Source organism: Gorilla gorilla, chromosome 2 (genome assembly GCF_029281585.2).
Source record: "Gorilla gorilla gorilla isolate KB3781 chromosome 2, NHGRI_mGorGor1-v2.1_pri, whole genome shotgun sequence".
Lineage (NCBI taxonomy): Eukaryota > Metazoa > Chordata > Mammalia > Primates > Hominidae > Gorilla > Gorilla gorilla.
This window is the reverse complement of record NC_086017.1, coordinates 59,579,724-59,596,107: the sequence shown is the minus strand read 5'-3', so window position 1 is coordinate 59,596,107 and position 16,384 is coordinate 59,579,724. Positions and strand designations below refer to the sequence as shown.

Genomic DNA, 16,384 nt, shown 5'->3' with positions numbered 1-16,384 from the left:
TGAGCAGAAAAGCTCAGGTTGGTCAAAGTCCCTTCCAGACAGTGTTTGCCCAGGGCACTGTGAGCTCTTCAGACTTCCCTGGCACTCACCCTGTCTGCCTCCTGGGGTTTCAGGTGTACCAGCTGGACACAGGTCATTACCTCTGCAGGAACAAGTACTATGGCCGTGGGCTCTCCATTGAAGGCTTCCGCAATGCCCTCTATCAATATCTGCACAATGGCCTGGACCTGCGACGTGACCTGTTTGAGCCTATCCTGAGCAAACTGCGGGGCCTGAAAGCTGTGCTGGAGCGGCAGGCCTCTTACCGCTTCTACTCCAGTTCCCTGCTTGTCATCTATGATGGCAAGGAGTGCCGGGCTGAGTCCTGCCTGGACCGCCGGTCTGAGATGCGTCTCAAGCACCTGGACATGGTGCTCCCTGAGGTGGCGTCATCCTGTGGCCCCAGCACCAGCCCCAGCAACACCAGCCCCGAGGCGGGTCCCTCCTCTCAGCCCAAGGTGGATGTCCGCATGATTGACTTTGCACACAGCACATTCAAGGGCTTCCGGGATGACCCCACCGTGCATGATGGGCCGGACAGAGGCTACGTGTTTGGCCTGGAGAACCTCATCAGCATCATGGAACAGATGCGGGACGAGAACCAGTAGGCCCTGTTCTGGGCCCCCAGAACCCCTTCCTCTCCACTGCAGGCAGGGACCATTGTTCTGAACTTGCCGTGAGGACACACAGACTTGCTTTTAAAGGGTTATATTTCTCTTTGGTGTAAACTAAAAGAAATGTTTTTAGCTGTAGCCTGGAATCCATATATATAAAGTGAAGGAGGGCAGACCACACGCCCTCTCAGCCAGGCTCCTCAGCTTTGTGGCTCTGACTGGTGTGTCCAGGCTGCCTTAGGAAGGAAGAGGTGCCCCAGGTGGGCTTGGCAGCAGGGACAGGGTGCCCTTGGACATTGGTTTCTCTTGTCTAGATCTTTGAGATCTGTGGCTGCAGGGCCCTGCTGATTGTAAGGTAAAGCCCTGGGCTGGTGCAGGGCCCCTCCATGCCCACTCTTCCCTTGTTCCCCAGAAGTAGAGGGCTCTGGGTGCCCATTTCTTGGGGGCTTTCCAGTCTTACGCTGTGGGTGTCAGCTATCTCTTTAATAGGTGCCCTCAGGGCACCACAGGGCTGACTGCACAAAGCTGGACCCATCCTTCGGTCTGACCTTAGCATGGGGCTAGATTAATGAAGCTGGGCTGAGGCCAACTTATGGCAGAGGGCGGCGCCTGGGTTCCCCAGGCACCTGTTGGCACGTGACAGGTTGGCACCTGTCCTATTCCTGAAACAGCCAGCCTCTCTCATCAAGTTCCCTTGCCTAAGAAGGCCACTCCCTCCCACCCCACTGAAGTGGGGGATAGTCGGTGTCCTAGCAGGCCTCAGGGCCTCTGGTGGCTCTGGCCCAGACAGTATTTGCAGTTCTTGTGCTATGGGTGGGAGTCTTCCTCAAGTTTCGGCAGCTGTGCTGCTGCTGGATGGGCTGCTCCTCCCAGGGCTCAAGGGCTGTGGTCCGCTCAGGGTCTCATTTCCCCAGGCCAAGTTCAAGGCAGCAGCCCTTTGTGAGGCGCTCTTGGCCCTGGGCCTGGAGGGAGAACTTTAAGCTTTTTTGCTCACAGGGACGTGGTATGGGCCCTGGGTGCAGGTGCCCACATTCTGCTAATGAGAGCTTTGTCTGATCAGTCCTGGGTCCATCAGTTTGTCCATGTGTCCGGCTGCCAGCCCCTGTCCCTTGGGATCCTTCCCCTGGGGTGTAGCCTTGTTCATTAGTATATACTCATTCCTTCATGCTTTCCTCAGCAGAACACTCCCACTTCTGAGGTGAGCTTTTGCCCCGTGCCCTTCCTCCACAGGTGTTGCCTTTTTATAAAGACCTGATAGCAGAATAAATTGGTGTTTCCCTGTTGACCCAGCACCATTTCTGTGGGCCTAGAATATGGCCCTCAACACTTAGAGTGGGGCAGTGAGGGCTTGAGGAGTGACCCTTCCTTTCTCATGGTTTTAGTCATTTTGGCTGCCAGCCCTTAATGGCACAGATCTGCTGCTTCTAACAGATGGCCAGGAGGTGACACCGATTTCAGCCATTGCCAAGGTTAGCACCCTCTCCTTTGAGCCTAGGGCCACACTGTTCATTGTCACTTTAGGCAAGTGCCTGTTTGGCTTTAAAGGTAAGCCTGCCAGCTGTGAGAAGCCTTGGTAACTGATGGGCTCATTTCCTGGTCCTTAGAGATGCAGCCTCTTAAGGGCTCCTTGATGGATGCCATCTCTCCTAGCCCCCAGCCCTGGTGCCACTGGTGGGCAGGTTCCCATTCTTTGGGGCTGGGAGGGACAGCTTGCCTGTTTCTGGTCACAAATTACGGTCTTCTCTCCTGTACCATTCTGTGGCTTCAGCCATGGGGGCAGTAGCCCTTCATTAGTGTAGATAGTCATTCCCTGGTAGGGTGGAGGGTAAGACATAGGGTCTGGAGCTGTTTGGGACCTTTTGGGGATGTCCTGTGCCTCCCAGATTCCTAGATTCTGGGAGGAGAGGCTGCCGCATTCTGCTGCTCCTCACAGCGAGCAAAGCTGCACCCACTTACATTATTTGCCTGGCACTACAAAGAGTGGGAAGGCCTGGGATTTGCTGCTGCTCCCTTAGAGCAGGGCCCCTCTTTTCAGCACTTTGGACACCTGGAGACCCAGCCCTGTTATTTAATGGTAGTGGGCAAGTGTGTGTGCATACTGTCTGCCACTGCTTTCTCCCTGCCTCATGCCAGAGAGCCCTGCCCCTGCCAGGCCCAGCCTTCTTAGCCCCAACTTGGGACCAAAGTGCAACATGGGATCATGGGTTGGGGTGCTCAGGTGAGCCCTCTCTATAGTGCTTCCCTGGGCCAAGCTGACACCAGCCCCTGAGGGTGGGGTGGGACGGGTGGTGCTTAAAAGAGGAAGGGGACCAGTGTAGCAACTTGCCAGGGACCCCACCCCTCCCTCTCTGGGCCTGTGCAATGGGCATGGGGATTCCCATCAAGGGGCCTGGCACCTGTGCTAGTTACGTAGCCGCTGCTCACGCGCTCACTCCTGACCACATGCACGTTCCCTAGATGCAGACTGCTTTGAACTTTAAAGCTGTACAATTTGGTTATGTTTGTGCCGACTTAAAATATATTTTAATGAGGAAAAAATAATGGAGAACCCTGGGAAGGACCTGGTTCTTTTGCTTCTCGGGGAACTGTAAGCCCTCGCGTTCTGGGAATCGCTCTCTGCTGCTCTTTCCTGGAAGCTAAGCCTGTCTCCACCGCCCGAGGCCTGCGCCGGTGGCTCCAGCCGCAGTTGCGTTTGCTTTGGACTTTGCGTGCGGGGGAGGGGGTGCTCGGTCCGAGCCCGCTCCTTTCTGTACACCTAGCGCTGCCCGCCCCGCTTGTGTCTGAGGTCGTGTATGTCAAAAATAAAGCCGCTAGAAACGGAGGCGAGTCTGTCTGTGTGAAAATCCCGTGGCCCGGGAGCCTTCCCTGGTCACCCTCCCTCGGGGCGAGGCCGGGGCCGTGGGGCGGGGCCGGCGGCTGCTGGACCGCGGCGAAGCAGGGAACAAGGCCTCGCCCTTGGCGCCAGTTCCGCCTTTGGATCCGCCAATGGCCAGCTGACCCGCGGGTCCCGGCCCGGGTCTCCATGGCAGCCCGGCGTACTCGGGCGCTCATTGGCTACGTCTGTCGCAGCGCTGCGCCCCAACGTTCCGACGCCAGCGGCCGTGCCACGTACGCGGCAGCCGATTGGCCCGCGGTGGTCGCGTCACTGCCCGCGCCGGGTCCGGCCTGAGTTCGGGGCCAGCAGCCGTCTACCCGGTGTCGCGTTCTGGGTTGTGGCGGCCCTGGATCCGGCGTCAGGGCGACCGGGCGGACGAGGTGGAGCCAGAGTCGGTCAGGCGGGTTGGTGAAGGGCGCGGGGCCGGGCACGGCGTTGGGAGTGCGCGGCAGGGACCGGCCAGGCGGGCTGCAGGCACCTCAGAGCCCGGGACACCCCCTCAACGTCCGCAGGCGCGATGAAGGCACTGATCTTAGTGGGGGGCTATGGGACGCGGCTACGGCCGCTGACGCTGAGCACCCCGAAGCCACTGGTGGACTTCTGCAATAAGCCCATCTTGCTGCACCAAGTGGAGGCGCTAGCCGCGGTAAGACCCTGGGTCGGGATCAGAGTCGCGTTCGGATCTGGCGGGACTAGGGATGGCCAGCGACTAGGGGTCAGGGGCTCCCGTACCTTCTGACTGAGCCTGCCCGTCGGCCTGCGTTCTGACAGGCAGGCGTGGACCACGTGATCCTGGCCGTGAGCTACATGTCGCAGGTGCTGGAGAAGGAAATGAAGGCACAGGAGCAGAGGGTGAGGCACAGACTCTTGGCCCTTATTCTCGGTCCCCGCCCAACTTCCCATCCTGGTAGAACCTGACTGGGGGGGCCTCTTCCTTCCAGCTGGGAATCCGAATCTCCATGTCCCATGAAGAGGAGCCTTTGGGGACAGGTCAGTAGAGGCAGAAAGGTCCCTTGGGGGAGGGTTTAAGGCCAGGAAAAGGGTAAGACCCAGCCTGGAGTGGGCCTGCTGAGCCTGAATCCAGGGACTCAGACCTCCAGCAAGGTGGTGACCTGTCCCCTTCCCCCAGCTGGGCCCCTGGCGCTGGCCCGTGACCTACTCTCTGAGACTGCAGACCCTTTCTTCGTCCTCAACAGTGACGTGATCTGCGATTTCCCCTTCCAAGCCATGGTGCAGTTCCACCGGCACCATGGCCAGGAGGGCTCCATCCTGGTAAGGCGCCAGGTCTTCTCTCTCTTGACACTTCCACCCTCCATGCCCAGCCTCCCATGCCCCCTAGCCTTCATCTGCCTTCGGATGTTATGGATACAGAGCTGTGCAGTATGTATCTTTAAGCACTTGGGGCAGAGTCTCTTGAGATCTGGAACGGCATGTGTATCAAGGCTTAGACACTGGACTAGGTCCGAGGTCCCCTTCCTTGCATTCAGGTGACCAAGGTGGAGGAACCCTCCAAGTATGGTGTGGTGGTGTGTGAGGCTGACACAGGCCGCATTCACCGGTTCGTGGAGAAGCCACAGGTGTTTGTGTCCAATAAGATCAACGCAGGCATGTACATCCTGAGCCCTGCAGTGCTGCGGCGCATCCAGGTGTGTAGGAGACAGCTGTTGGTGGGCTGGGGTGGGGCAGGCCATCACCGCCATGACCCTGCTCACAAGCTGCCCACTCCCACAGCTGCAGCCTACGTCCATTGAGAAGGAGGTCTTCCCCATTATGGCCAAGGAGGGGCAGCTATATGCCATGGAGTTGCAGGGTGAGGCAGGGAGGCCACAGGGTGGGGGTGGTCTGTGGCTGGGCTGAGGCCCCTGATGCATCCCTCCCTACAGGCTTCTGGATGGACATTGGGCAGCCCAAGGACTTCCTCACTGGCATGTGCCTCTTCCTGCAGTCACTGAGGCAGAAGCAGCCTGAGCGGCTGTGCTCAGGCCCTGGCATTGTGGGCAACGTGCTGGTGGTGAGGCCCTTGCCCAGCCCATCATTCATTAACCCCCTCAGTCTTGGGAGACAAGTGGCCCACTTGTATTTTTCCCACCGCTCTCAGGACCCAAGTGCCCGCATCGGCCAGAACTGCAGCATTGGCCCCAATGTGAGCCTGGGACCTGGCGTGGTGGTCGAAGATGGTGTGTGTATCCGGCGGTGCACAGTGCTGCGGGACGCCCGGATCCGTTCCCATTCCTGGCTTGAGTCCTGCATTGTGGGCTGGCGCTGCCGCGTGGGTCAGTGGGTAAGTCTGTGGGCTGGGCCGGGTGGGGAGAGGGGCGGGGAGTGTGCCTGCCTCCCTGACAAGGCCTATCCTCTCCTGGAGGTACGCATGGAGAACGTGACGGTGCTGGGTGAGGACGTCATAGTTAATGATGAGCTCTACCTCAACGGAGCCAGCGTGCTGCCCCACAAGTCTATTGGCGAGTCAGTGCCAGAGCCTCGTATCATCATGTGAGGGGATGCAGTGGGGCTGGCCGAGCCCCGGTTTTCCCATCAGCAAGGGGAGTGCTGGCCTGACACATCAGAAGACCCTGGGCTTGTCATTTGTCTGGGGGGCACTGGGTGAAGCTGAAGCTGTTGGACACCTGCCTTCTCATGTGGACATCATCTGGCAGGATCCCTGCTGGGCACACCCCACAAACCCCACTCCCTCAAGAAGGGCCAGGGCCAGGGCTGTATGGAATAATAATTTAATGCTCACTGTGGCCCTGACTGAAAGTAAGTCAAGCTCAGGCACAATTAGGGCCATGGCTGGGCTCCCACCAATGAGGATACAGGCAGGCAAGGAGGTTGGATGTGGTGGTGTGGGATACAGGAGAAGGGCAAAGGGAGCTCATAAATAGGGCCCAGCCTGGCTCTGGGTTCAAAGGTGGAGGTTCCAGGATGGCGCAGGCTGTGAGGGCTAGGCAGCTGAGGAGGTAGTACTCGTATTGGCTCCCTTCTCCCAGTCCTCTACAGACACGATGGTGGCTTTGCAGAAGAAGCAGTCTTTGTTGTTCATCAGGTGCTGGTTGATACAGGCTCTACAACAGGGGAGGGGATGAGGACTGCCCTGCATGTACCTACTGCTCTCCCCACCACCAAGCTGTGGGGCCCACTTACTTGCAGGACTTGTGGCCACAGGGCTGGAACACAGCAGAGATGGGGTGGGCATAGCAGATGGGGCAGAGGTCCTCCTCACTGGTGGGCTGCAGGGAGAAGAGTAAAGGGTGGGCTGGAGTTGGATGCCTGGCTATGTGGGATGTCCGTTGTGCCTGTGTAGGAGTGCACACATATTCAAGTGGCATGGACCTGTGCACCGTGGTCCCACTCACCAGGGAGGCAGCTGCTGCCTGGGCAGATGCAGAGGTCAGGTGCGCCAGCATCTGTTCCACTTGGGCCAGCTCATCGGCACTGATATAATCCGCATCTGGGGAGTGGTAGGTAGTGTCAAGTCAGAGGTAGCTGAGGATGTGATGCCTCTTGAATATTCCCAGCCTAGGACTTTGCTGTTCTTAAGGCTCCTGACCCGACCCAGCCCCAGATTTCCCTGACCTGCCCCACCAGCCCACTCACAGCTCTGCAGGGAGAAGCGCTTCCGGTCAGGGGCTGGCAGAGCAGTGCCAGGTGCTGGGGGCTCTGGCTGTCCCAGGAGATAGCATATTGAGCGTAGCTGGAAGCAGGGATCTGCCAGGAGCACTGATGTGGCTTGCTCTCTCCTAGGTAGGGGAGGGTGCAAGGGCAGTCAGAAGGCTTGGGGCCTGGCTAAAAGTAATCTGTATTGGGATTGCCAATGAGGAGTGCCATGGCTCGTACATGATCACCCCCCCTGCATCCTTTCCGTCTCCCTGCTTCCCAAACTCCAAGTCCTGTATTCTAGTAAGGTGCCACACAGCCTGAGGTACCACTTTTTTTTTTTTTTTTTTCCTTGAGACGAGTCTCGCTCTGTTGCCCAGGTTGGAGTGCGATGGCACGATCTCGGCTCACTGCAACCTCCACCTCCCGGGTTCAAGTGATTCTCCTGCTTTAGCCTCCCGAGTAGCTGGAATTGCAGACGCCCACCACCACGCCCGGCTAATTGTTGTATTTTTAGTAGAGACAGGGTTTCACCAGGTTGGCCAGGCTGGTCTCGAATTCCTGACCTCAGGTGATCCACCTGCCTTGGCTTCCCAAAGTGCTGGGATTACAGGCGTGAGCCACCGCGCCCGGCCTGGGGTACCACTTTAAGAAGGCTCAGGCGAACCACCTTAAGATAGAGTCCGCCTGCCCCATAATATATCAGTCCTTCAAAGTCACTTCAAATAAACACTAACAGCTGCTTGGAGACATTCTTCCAGACTCCCCCCTTTACTCCCCGAGGAAAAAGGAGCGGCGGAGAGCTGCCAGCCAAAGGCCGACGGGGACTTTGGGGATGGGCTTGCTCCCCATCTGGCGGTCATGCGGGGCCATTGGGCACTAGGGGGTGCAGCCGCCCCGCCTCCTCAAACGGGAACCAATAGGAGCCCGGGCCCCGCCCCTGGGGGGAGTATTTAGGAGCCGATCAGGAACTCGCTTGGAGAGGGCTAGCGAAGCCGAAGGGAGCGCGGATAAGAGTGCGGCTCCGCCTCACAACCTGGGAACCGGAGAGTAGGGGCCGTCGGCCGGCAAGAACCCGCCGTGCCTCCTCGGCAAGGCCCATCCGGTGCCACCCATGTCGCACCAGAGCAGAAGAGGGTGAGTCCTGGAACTGCGACCTGCACAGAGCTGCTCTGTACTGTCCCTGGTGGTCGCCGCCATGACCTGGTTGGTGCTGCTGGGGGCACTGCTCTGCATGCTGCGCGTTGGGTTAGGCACCCCGGACTCCGAGGGTTTCCCGCCCCGTGCGCTCCACAATTGCCCCTACAAATGTATCTGCGCTGCCGACCTGCTAAGCTGCACTGGCCTAGGGCTGCAGGACGTGCCAGCCGAGTTACCTGCCGCTACTGCGGACCTCGACCTGAGCCACAACGCGCTCCAGCGCCTGCGCCCCGGCTGGTTGGCGCCCCTCTTCCAGCTGCGCGCCCTGCACCTAGACCACAACGAACTAGATGCGCTGGGTCGCGGCGTCTTCGCCAACGCCAGCGGCCTGAGGCTGCTCGATCTATCATCTAACACGTTGCGGGCGCTTGGCCGCCACGACCTCGACGGGCTGGGGGCGCTGGAGAAGCTGCTTCTGTTCAATAACCGCTTGGCGCACTTGGACGAGCATGCCTTCCACGGCCTGCGCGCGCTCAGCCATCTCTACCTGGGCTGCAACGAACTCGCCTCGTTCTCTTTCGACCACCTGCACGGTCTGAGCGCCACCCACCTGCTTACTCTGGACCTCTCCTCCAACCGGCTGGGGCACATCTCCGTACCTGAGCTGGCCGCGCTGCCGGCCTTCCTCAAGAACGGCCTCTACTTGCACAACAACCCCTTGCCTTGCGACTGCCGCCTCTACCACCTGCTACAGCGCTGGCACCAGCGGGGCCTGAGCGCCGTGCGCGACTTTGCGCGCGAGTACGTATGCTTGGCCTTCAAGGTACCCGCGTCCCGCGTGCGCTTCTTCCAGCACAGCCGCGTCTTTGAGAACTGCTCGTTGGCCCCAGCTCTTGGCCTAGAGCGGCCGGAAGAGCACCTGTACGCGCTGGTGGGTCGGTCCCTGAGGCTTTACTGCAACACCAGCGTCCCGGCCATGCGCATTGCCTGGGTTTCGCCGCAGCAGGAGCTTCTCAGGGCGCCAGGATCCCGCGATGGCAGCATCGCGGTGCTGGCCGACGGCAGCTTGGCCATAGGCAACGTACAGGAGCAGCATGCGGGACTCTTCGTGTGCCTGGCCACTGGGCCCCGCCTGCACCACAACCAGACGCACGAATACAACGTGAGCGTGCACTTTCCGCGCCCAGAGCCCGAGGCTTTCAACACAGGCTTCACCACACTGCTGGGCTGTGCCGTGGGCCTGGTGCTCGTGCTGCTCTACCTGTTCGCCCCACCCTGCCGCTGCTGCCGCCGTGCCTGCCGCTGCCGCCGCTGGCCCCAAACACCCAGCCCGCTCCAAGAGCTGAGCGCACAGTCCTCCGTACTCAGCACCACACCGCCAGACGCACCCAGCCGCAAGGCCAGCGTCCACAAGCACGTAGTCTTTCTGGAGCCAGGCCGGAGGGGCCTCAATGGCCGCGTGCAGCTGGCAGTAGCTGAGGAATTCGATCTCTACAACCCTGGAGGCCTGCAGCTGAAGGCTGGCTCTGAGTCCGCTAGCTCCATAGGCTCCGAGGGTCCCATGACGACCTAGACTGCCCAGGGCTCCCCCACCCAGGCCCCCACCCTCTTGCTGCTCGCCCTGCTCCCTGCTTCGGTCCAGAGAACTGGCAGATACTGGTGGGAAGCACTGTGCCTGGCCCCCCAGCTTCCTGTATGGGCCTCGAAACACAATGGGCCTTCTCGCTCACTGGTAGAGACAGGGGTTGTGGTCCCCAACCTGCCTTCTGCTCTGCCCCTGCACAGGACCCAAAGGCCCCAGGCCCTGCAAGGTGTGCTAGTTCCTGCTTTCCCGCGGACTTCCTAGTGCCCAAATGCCCTGTGAGGCTGAGAGACCCAGGCCCCTGTGGCTTTCAACACAGCACAGCTGTGGAAGTGGCTGTGTTCTTCTACAGCCTGTGGAAGAACCCCTGTAGCAGAGCCTCCTGTCCACCCTCAGGGGCCGAGGCAGCTCTCGAGGAGTGGTGCTGAAGAGCTGATGCAGGGCCACCTCCCCTTCCCAAGGGGGTGGGAAGGAGTGGGCCCACAGGGAAAAGAAGGCGGCTCTGAAGGAAGATCTCACCCACACCCCAGGACAGAAAGAGGAAACAAGCCCGCCCTCTGGTGAAATGGGACTCCCTCCATCCACCAACACGCAACCTCCTGAAAGCTTCACAACTTCACGCAGAGTCCGGTGGGCAGGCACCAGGCAGGAAAGGCTCCTCAAGAGGTTCCTGGTGGTCTGGCCTAAGCCCCAGCCAGAGGCCCTGCTCTCTCTGGCCTGGGGCATCCACCCGTTGTTCTGAAGGCAGAGCCCATTCTGTGGGCTCACAAGACACAGTGAAGGGGATCATGGCCTGCACCCCTGCTTTTCAGCAGTAAAAAGCCCGAAAAGCCTGGCGAGCATGGCCGAGCTGGGAGGGCCAAGCCGGAACTCCACGTCCCTCGAGAGCAGGAGCCTCTTAAGGGCTGGCACTGGTCTCAGCCTAATGGCTGAGGCGGTACCCTGGCTTCACATGCATCTCACTGCTCCCACTGCAGGGGGGCAGGGAAGGGGGGTCTGGGAGCCCTTCATGTGTGGGGGCCGAGCTGGGGGCCCCCATGGCCATCCTGGACCCCGCTGCTCCAGAGTTTAATAAAGGTAGTACATGCTTATTGCTAGAGCCTTTGCAGACAATGGCGGTCCTCCGTGTGTTCAGCTCTCCCGGCGGCCTGGCCCTGTCCACCACAGGACGGCACACCCTCCAGAGTCCTGCCTCCCATGCCTGGCCTGAGGCATGGCCACAAGCCAGTGGCTCTGTGGGCCAGGGCCACCTGTCCTGCTGGGGTCCCAGATTCTCCTACTTAGAGCAGCTCCGTCTGCCCCCTATTTAGGCCGTTCACATCTCACCACCTTCCCTCTGCCTCAAAACCTGATGCTGAGGTCCATTTTCCAGATGAGGAAACTGAAGTACCAGGAGGCCCTGTCCAGCCCCTCCTCACCAGACACACCCAACTCCCACAGGGGCCCATGGTCCCCAACACTCACTCTGAGGCTGGGCCACGCACCAGGAGCTGCACCAGGATGCCCGTCACTGCCACCAGAATGGGATAGTGGTCCACGCTCTCTAGGCCTGAGGGGAAGGGGAGGAAAGAGATGAGCCACCCACACACTCCTGCTTCAAGGGTTCTGGGCCTGCCCACTGCCCTCCCTACAGAAGGGTGAGCCGAGACTGCAGAGCACCAAGCCTGGCTGTCCGGGGGCAGAATGTGGAATCAGGCCTCACTGTTCCTAGCAGAGGAACCGAGGCCTGTAGTGTGTTGGGGTGCAGGGCATCTAGGTCCTCACCAGGCAGCCGTAGGGTGACCACACGATCAAACAGGTTCCTCTCAGCTGTCACCCGGTTCAGCACCTGGTTTAGCAGCTGTGAGGGGAGCAGGAGTCCATTGGTGGATGGGGAGCGTCATCAATGGGGCATCCCCAGGGTCCCACCCTTGTTGCCCAGATGGCCACACCTGTGCAAGACGCCGCAGCAGCATCTCAGAGGTAGGCCGGGTCCAGTCAAGGAATATCTCAGGCACCAGTGTGATAGTCATCTCCAAGACACGCAGCAGGCTGACCGAGAGGTCAAAGCAGGTGGCACATACCTTGAGCTGCCGGCTGTCCACAAAGTTCCGCTCCAGGCGCTCAGCAGCCTGCTGGATCTGAGCCACCAACACATGGGCATGCAGTGGTCAGCACCTGGCTCTAGCCCAGGACCAGGCCTCATCCCTTGCACCACCCTAACCCATGAGGCCCCACCACAGCCCACCTCTTGGATCATGCCAATGAATTCAGAGAAGGCCCAGTTGAGCTGATTGAGGACGCTGTTGAGGAAGCTGGGTGCCACATCAGGACCCTGCCGCAGGAGGTCCGCCATGTGCTGCTGCAGCAGGGTGGAGGGGCAGGGCTCTGCAGGGGGGACAGGAGGCGGCATCATCAGGGACTCCACTGCAGTGGCCTCTGCCTGTTTGCCTCTGTCCTCGCCCATTGAGGCTTTGGTATAAGGACAGAAAGATGGCTCCCTAGGAATGCTCAGGTCATGAAAGCAGGGGACAGGGGACAGCTGCCTTGGAGTTAGTTGGGACAGAATCTGTCCCCTCCTTCTACTAGGCAAGCCCCAGGCTGCAGCTGTGTCCAGCCCTGACACCACACCATCCACTCCAGGTCCAGAGCAGCCACACAGCCACAGCCTGACCCTCAGCAAGTTCTGGGTCGCACACCCTTCAGATAGGGTCAGACCTCAACAGGGCAGCTTAGATGCTTCCCCACCGGCACCAAGGCCAGCTCCTCCAAGAGCCTACTCTAAGCCCTGCTGCAAACCTGCTGTCCTCTACTGTCCTCTGCTGCCCTTGGCCTGGCCTTGGCATATGGCCAAGGTGGTGGGCACCAAGTCTGGGCTGGCAGGCAGCAGTAACCGGAGCCCTCAGCTGCAACGGGCCTGGCGCACCTCCCCACCAGCTTGATACAAATCAATAGTTCCCGCAGCAGCAGGACAGGCCTGGCCCCACTGCCGCTCTCCACTTGCAGCTCAGTTCCGCCCTGGACGCAGGACCACGGCAATTGGCAAGGACTTGCTGTGTGACTTAGCACAAGACACTCAGCCTCTCTGGGGACACCCTTTGGACCAAAACACTGCCCACAAGGGCAGAAACAGACTACATGAGCCAAGAAGAGCCACCATGAAGGGTGAGGACAGTGTGTGGCACACCTGGCACTCTGCAAGGGCCAGGCCTAGGGGAAAGTCCTTGCTGGACCCTGGAGAGAGGGCACAGCCTCTGCTCCCAACTAAATGTCCCTTCCTCCAGGAACTCTCGTGAATACCCTCTGGGGACCTGGCCAACCTCCAATCTGTGCTCCCAGTGGACTCAGGTGTCCAAGGCCTAAGCCAAGGCCAGGGTCTGCCACCAGCAGATAGGAAAAAAGAAGCAGAAGGACATGGTGCTGGGACAAGGCTGGAGGTCAGGGAGCTAGCTTAAAGGGCAAGGGACAGAGTATTCGGTCTGCATGAGCTGCAGCAGGCCAGGAAGATGGTGCCGCCTCTCACCATGACCCACGTAGAGAGTCCAGGCCCAAAGGGCACATGTAGGTAGGACTGTGGGCAAGGCTGGGGAGGGGGAGTCCCAGCCCGAGCATCCTTGGGCTGGAAGGAAGCAGGGAAAGTGGAAACCCCAGGGGACACGTAGGGAGTCTGGGACCCAACGGGGGAACCAGAGAGGGGCTGGAAGAAGTGGAGAGTCTGAAAGAACCCATGGGTAGGAGGTAAGCGCCCCCGCCTGCCTTGCCCAGGACTCGCCCAACCCAGATACTCACTCTGGAGGCTGGGCAAATTGGCGTCCTCAAGTTTGGTTTTCAGCAGATGTGGCAGCCGTGTATAGCGGTACCCGAAGCCACAGCCCTGTGGAGGTGGGGGTCAGTGCCCAGGTCAATGGGACAGCGCACCCTCTCCCTCCAGCCAGCCTCAGCCACTTCCCCTCGAGTCAGGCTTACCCTCCAGAGCCGCACCAGGATCCAGTTGGTCTGGGCCCAGGGCCGCTGCTCATAGGGCGCCAGGAGGTTCCTCACCATGGCGATACGCCTGTGAGGGCAAGGAGGGGAGAGACGGGGTGAGGCTGGGCATGGTGCTCGTGGCCAGGGTGTGTGCCCCCCAGGCCCCACTCACTGCTCCTCGGGGATTCGCTCCACAGCCCGCAGGGAGTGTGGGTAGCACACGTAGCTGGCCAGGGCCTGCATCAGTGAGTCTCGGATGTCTGCGGGGACACACCGTGCCTCAGCAGGGGCTTGGCATGAGCCCTGGACCCATACTTCATGCCCACCTGGCCACATTTTTCATAGAAGAAAGCCGACCAGAGGTGCCATCCCATCCCCCTCCCCCTGTACCCTCTGTAGGGGCCCCTCACCAGTGCCCACAATGCGTGTGTCGGCAAAGTGTTTGGCGAGAATGGCAGCCAGGCGGGTCAGGGTCTCTTCATAGCCTGCAAGGGTGGGAAGTGAGACGTGTCGGCTGGGAGTGGGGGCTCCAGAGGCAGGCATGTCAGCAGGTTGGGTGGACTTGGGTAGCAGGCTCTAGAGCTGGCTCCCAAGGCCAGCCTGGACCCAGGGTGGCATCTGGGGACATTGGGCAAAGCATTCATTGGTGGCTGTGGAAGGGCTAAGGCACAGGCTCACTGTGAAGGGATGACAGGCCCTGGCAGGAGCCCTGACCTGGGCTCAAACCCATCTCAGCACACACACCTGATGAGCAGTCAAAGCTCCTTGGGCACTCACAGCTCTGTCTTTGAAGACAAAGCCTGCACTGAGGCCTGTGGCTGGGCAGGGGGCGGGCTAGGGGCCTGACAGCTCACTGCCTGATCCAGACATACACTGCCACGCCCAGCCTGGAATCAGCAGGCTGAGAAGCCCAGGTTCCGATGTGGACCCTAGCAGGGTCCACCCCCTGCTGTGATTTACCAAGACAAACCATTCTGCCCCTGACCAACTGCCACGCTTTGTGACCAGTGCCAGGGAGTCAAGGTGCAGGGCCAGCTGGCTCCTGGACCATGGCAGTTGCTCATAGCACTAGGAAGGAAGTGAAAGCCAAGAGGTCTACACCCACCGTGTTCCATCTTGTCTGTTTTCCTTTGCCAGGGAGCTATTGGCTCTGTGGCTGCAGGTCCCAGGGCAGGGTGCAGACGTTTGTTTGCTGCAGGGTGAACCACAGAGGAAGCTCCTCCCCTCCCCGCCCCCCACAGATGTGTGTTGCTGGGCCACAGAGGTCTCAGACCAGGGCTCCTAGGGCTCATACTAGAGACCCCTTTTCTGCTTCTGCCTCAGCCTGAATGGTTCCATCACCTGGGAGCTCCTCCATGCTGTGCACGGGACCAAAGTAATTCTTGAGAGCACTGTAGCTGTTGATGGCCACGCTCAGGTAGAACTCGGGCATGAAGGCAAAGAGAGACCCTGTGCGATCACCGTGCTCAATGGTCCGCAGGCAGACACGCAGCAGCCAGTAGATGTCCAGCATCTTCTCCTGCAGGAGGCACACGGGGTGCTGCTGGGTAGCGCACCAGTGGGGTCTTGGGGGCATGTCCTGGCCTGGGGATCAGGAAAGGCCTCCCCAGGCCTACGACAGCACAACTGAGCCGTGGATTTCAGGAAGCATGAGCAGTAGCTCAAGCAGGGCAATCAAGTCCTCAGCAGGCAAGCAGGCACTCAGCCTGGAGGGCGCATTACTGTGACCCAGGCCAGAACTCTGGTCAGCATATTTGTAAGCAAGTTTTTTTTTTTTTTTTGAGATGGAGTCACCCAGGCTGGAGTGCGGTGACGCCCTCTTGGCTCACTGGAACCTCCGCCTCCCAAGTTCAAGGGATTGTCTTGCCTCAGCCTCCCGAGTAGCTGGGACTACAGGTATGTGATACCGCGCTTGGCTAATTTTTGTATTTTTAGTAGAGATGGGGTTTCGCCATGTTGGCCAGGCTGGTCTTGAACTCCTGACCTCAGGTGATCTGCCTGCCTCGGCCTGTAAGCAAGTTTTAGGCAAGAGGGTGCTGTGACTGGAAGTCTGTGTGGAAAAGTGGAGTACAAGGTGTGTGAAGGGCCCAAGAGAGCTGGCAATGGTAAGCAGACAGGCAGAAATTTGATCTGGAGTGCAAAGGAGAAGGTGGTGGGAAAGCAGGGGGCAGTGTGACTGGTGGAACAGAGGTCACAGGAAACAGACAAAACCTGCTGAGGGCCCTGCTCCCCACAATGTGGTTTCCACAAAGTCTATGTCAGGATCTCACAAAGGAGCCCAGGCAAGAACGAGGCCTCAGGCCCCAGCCCAGACCCACAGCACCCGTGTGTCTTGGAGTGCGGTCACAGCACCTGGGCTTCACACCAGCTCTCTGATGTGCCCTAAAGCCCAAGGAACTGAGGAGAAGATGTAAGCAAGAGGTTAGGGGAGGGCCTAGGCACAAACCTAGGCAGCGATGATCCTGCTGCTACAGAAGGCCAGTGAAGACTGTGTCTGGTGAGGGGATGGCAATGGCCCCATCAGAGCTAAGGCATCAATGCAAAGGAGATGGAAATGTGCCGGCCGGACTGAGATGGGGGCAGACAGAGACCCTG

At 59.7% G+C, this 16,384-nt stretch overlaps 4 protein-coding genes across 10 annotated transcripts in view; 3 read left to right on the top strand and 1 right to left on the bottom strand.

Moving 5' to 3' along the window:
• Positions 1-3,474, top strand: part of IP6K1 (inositol hexakisphosphate kinase 1) — a 63,032-nt gene extending 59,558 nt beyond the window's left edge. For all 3 annotated transcript variants that reach the window (XM_004034158.5, XM_055382452.2, XM_055382451.2), the window contains one exon: positions 114-3,474. In XM_004034158.5, the coding sequence (XP_004034206.1) occupies positions 114-647 (534 nt within the window). In that variant the 3' untranslated portion in view covers positions 648-3,474. The remainder of the gene's footprint in view (positions 1-113) is intronic.
• Positions 3,475-3,721: 247 nt separating this feature from the next.
• GMPPB (GDP-mannose pyrophosphorylase B) lies at positions 3,722-6,272 on the top strand. 3 transcript variants are annotated; one of them, XM_004034157.5, is made up of 9 exons: positions 3,753-4,174; positions 4,300-4,380; positions 4,470-4,518; positions 4,658-4,800; positions 5,016-5,174; positions 5,260-5,338; positions 5,412-5,539; positions 5,627-5,809; positions 5,891-6,272. In XM_004034157.5, the coding sequence occupies exons 1-9, from the start codon at positions 4,046-4,048 to the stop codon at positions 6,020-6,022; spliced, it is 1,083 nt and encodes a 360-aa protein (XP_004034205.1). In that variant the 5' UTR covers positions 3,753-4,045; the 3' UTR covers positions 6,023-6,272. The 3 variants fall into 3 exon arrangements, with proteins under 3 accessions (XP_018878991.1, XP_004034205.1, XP_055238428.1); XM_019023446.4 differs by having other exon boundaries at positions 3,722-4,174; positions 5,627-6,272; XM_055382453.2 differs by lacking the exons at positions 5,260-5,338; positions 5,412-5,539 and having other exon boundaries at positions 3,789-4,174.
• The window catches only part of RNF123 (ring finger protein 123), a 31,779-nt gene continuing 21,636 nt past the window's right edge, over positions 6,242-16,384 (bottom strand). For 2 of the 3 annotated variants that reach the window (XM_055382441.2, XM_004034154.5), the window contains exons 27-39: positions 15,131-15,308; positions 14,200-14,274; positions 13,962-14,049; positions 13,790-13,877; positions 13,613-13,697; positions 12,072-12,211; positions 11,776-11,964; positions 11,609-11,684; positions 11,309-11,393; positions 7,123-7,265; positions 6,882-6,976; positions 6,670-6,755; positions 6,242-6,590 (exon numbers count right to left, since the gene is read on the bottom strand). In XM_055382441.2, the coding sequence (XP_055238416.1) occupies positions 6,470-6,590; positions 6,670-6,755; positions 6,882-6,976; positions 7,123-7,265; positions 11,309-11,393; positions 11,609-11,684; positions 11,776-11,964; positions 12,072-12,211; positions 13,613-13,697; positions 13,790-13,877; positions 13,962-14,049; positions 14,200-14,274; positions 15,131-15,308 (1,449 nt within the window). In that variant the 3' untranslated portion in view covers positions 6,242-6,469. Of the gene's footprint in view, positions 6,591-6,669; positions 6,756-6,881; positions 6,977-7,122; positions 7,266-11,308; positions 11,394-11,608; positions 11,685-11,775; positions 11,965-12,071; positions 12,212-13,612; positions 13,698-13,789; positions 13,878-13,961; positions 14,050-14,199; positions 14,275-15,130; positions 15,309-16,384 lie in introns of those variants that run through there. The other variant, XM_055382442.2, reaches the window with a different exon arrangement.
• Positions 7,999-10,957, top strand: AMIGO3 (adhesion molecule with Ig like domain 3). The gene has a single exon (XM_019023445.3). It carries the CDS (start codon positions 8,321-8,323, stop codon positions 9,833-9,835), a length of 1,515 nt encoding a protein of 504 aa, XP_018878990.1. The 5' UTR covers positions 7,999-8,320; the 3' UTR covers positions 9,836-10,957.

Excerpts from the sequence above, each read along its gene's own strand:
- GMPPB (XM_019023446.4), top strand. The coding sequence starts at position 4,046 with ATGAAGGCACTGATCTTAGTGGGGGGCTATGGGACGCGGCTACGGCCG. Across the intron at positions 4,175-4,299 it reads AAGTGGAGGCGCTAGCCGCG|GCAGGCGTGGACCACGTGAT; the intron begins GTAAGACCCTGG and ends GCGTTCTGACAG. Across the intron at positions 4,801-5,015 it reads GCCAGGAGGGCTCCATCCTG|GTGACCAAGGTGGAGGAACC; the intron begins GTAAGGCGCCAG and ends CCTTGCATTCAG.
- AMIGO3 (XM_019023445.3), top strand. The coding sequence starts at position 8,321 with ATGACCTGGTTGGTGCTGCTGGGGGCACTGCTCTGCATGCTGCGCGTT.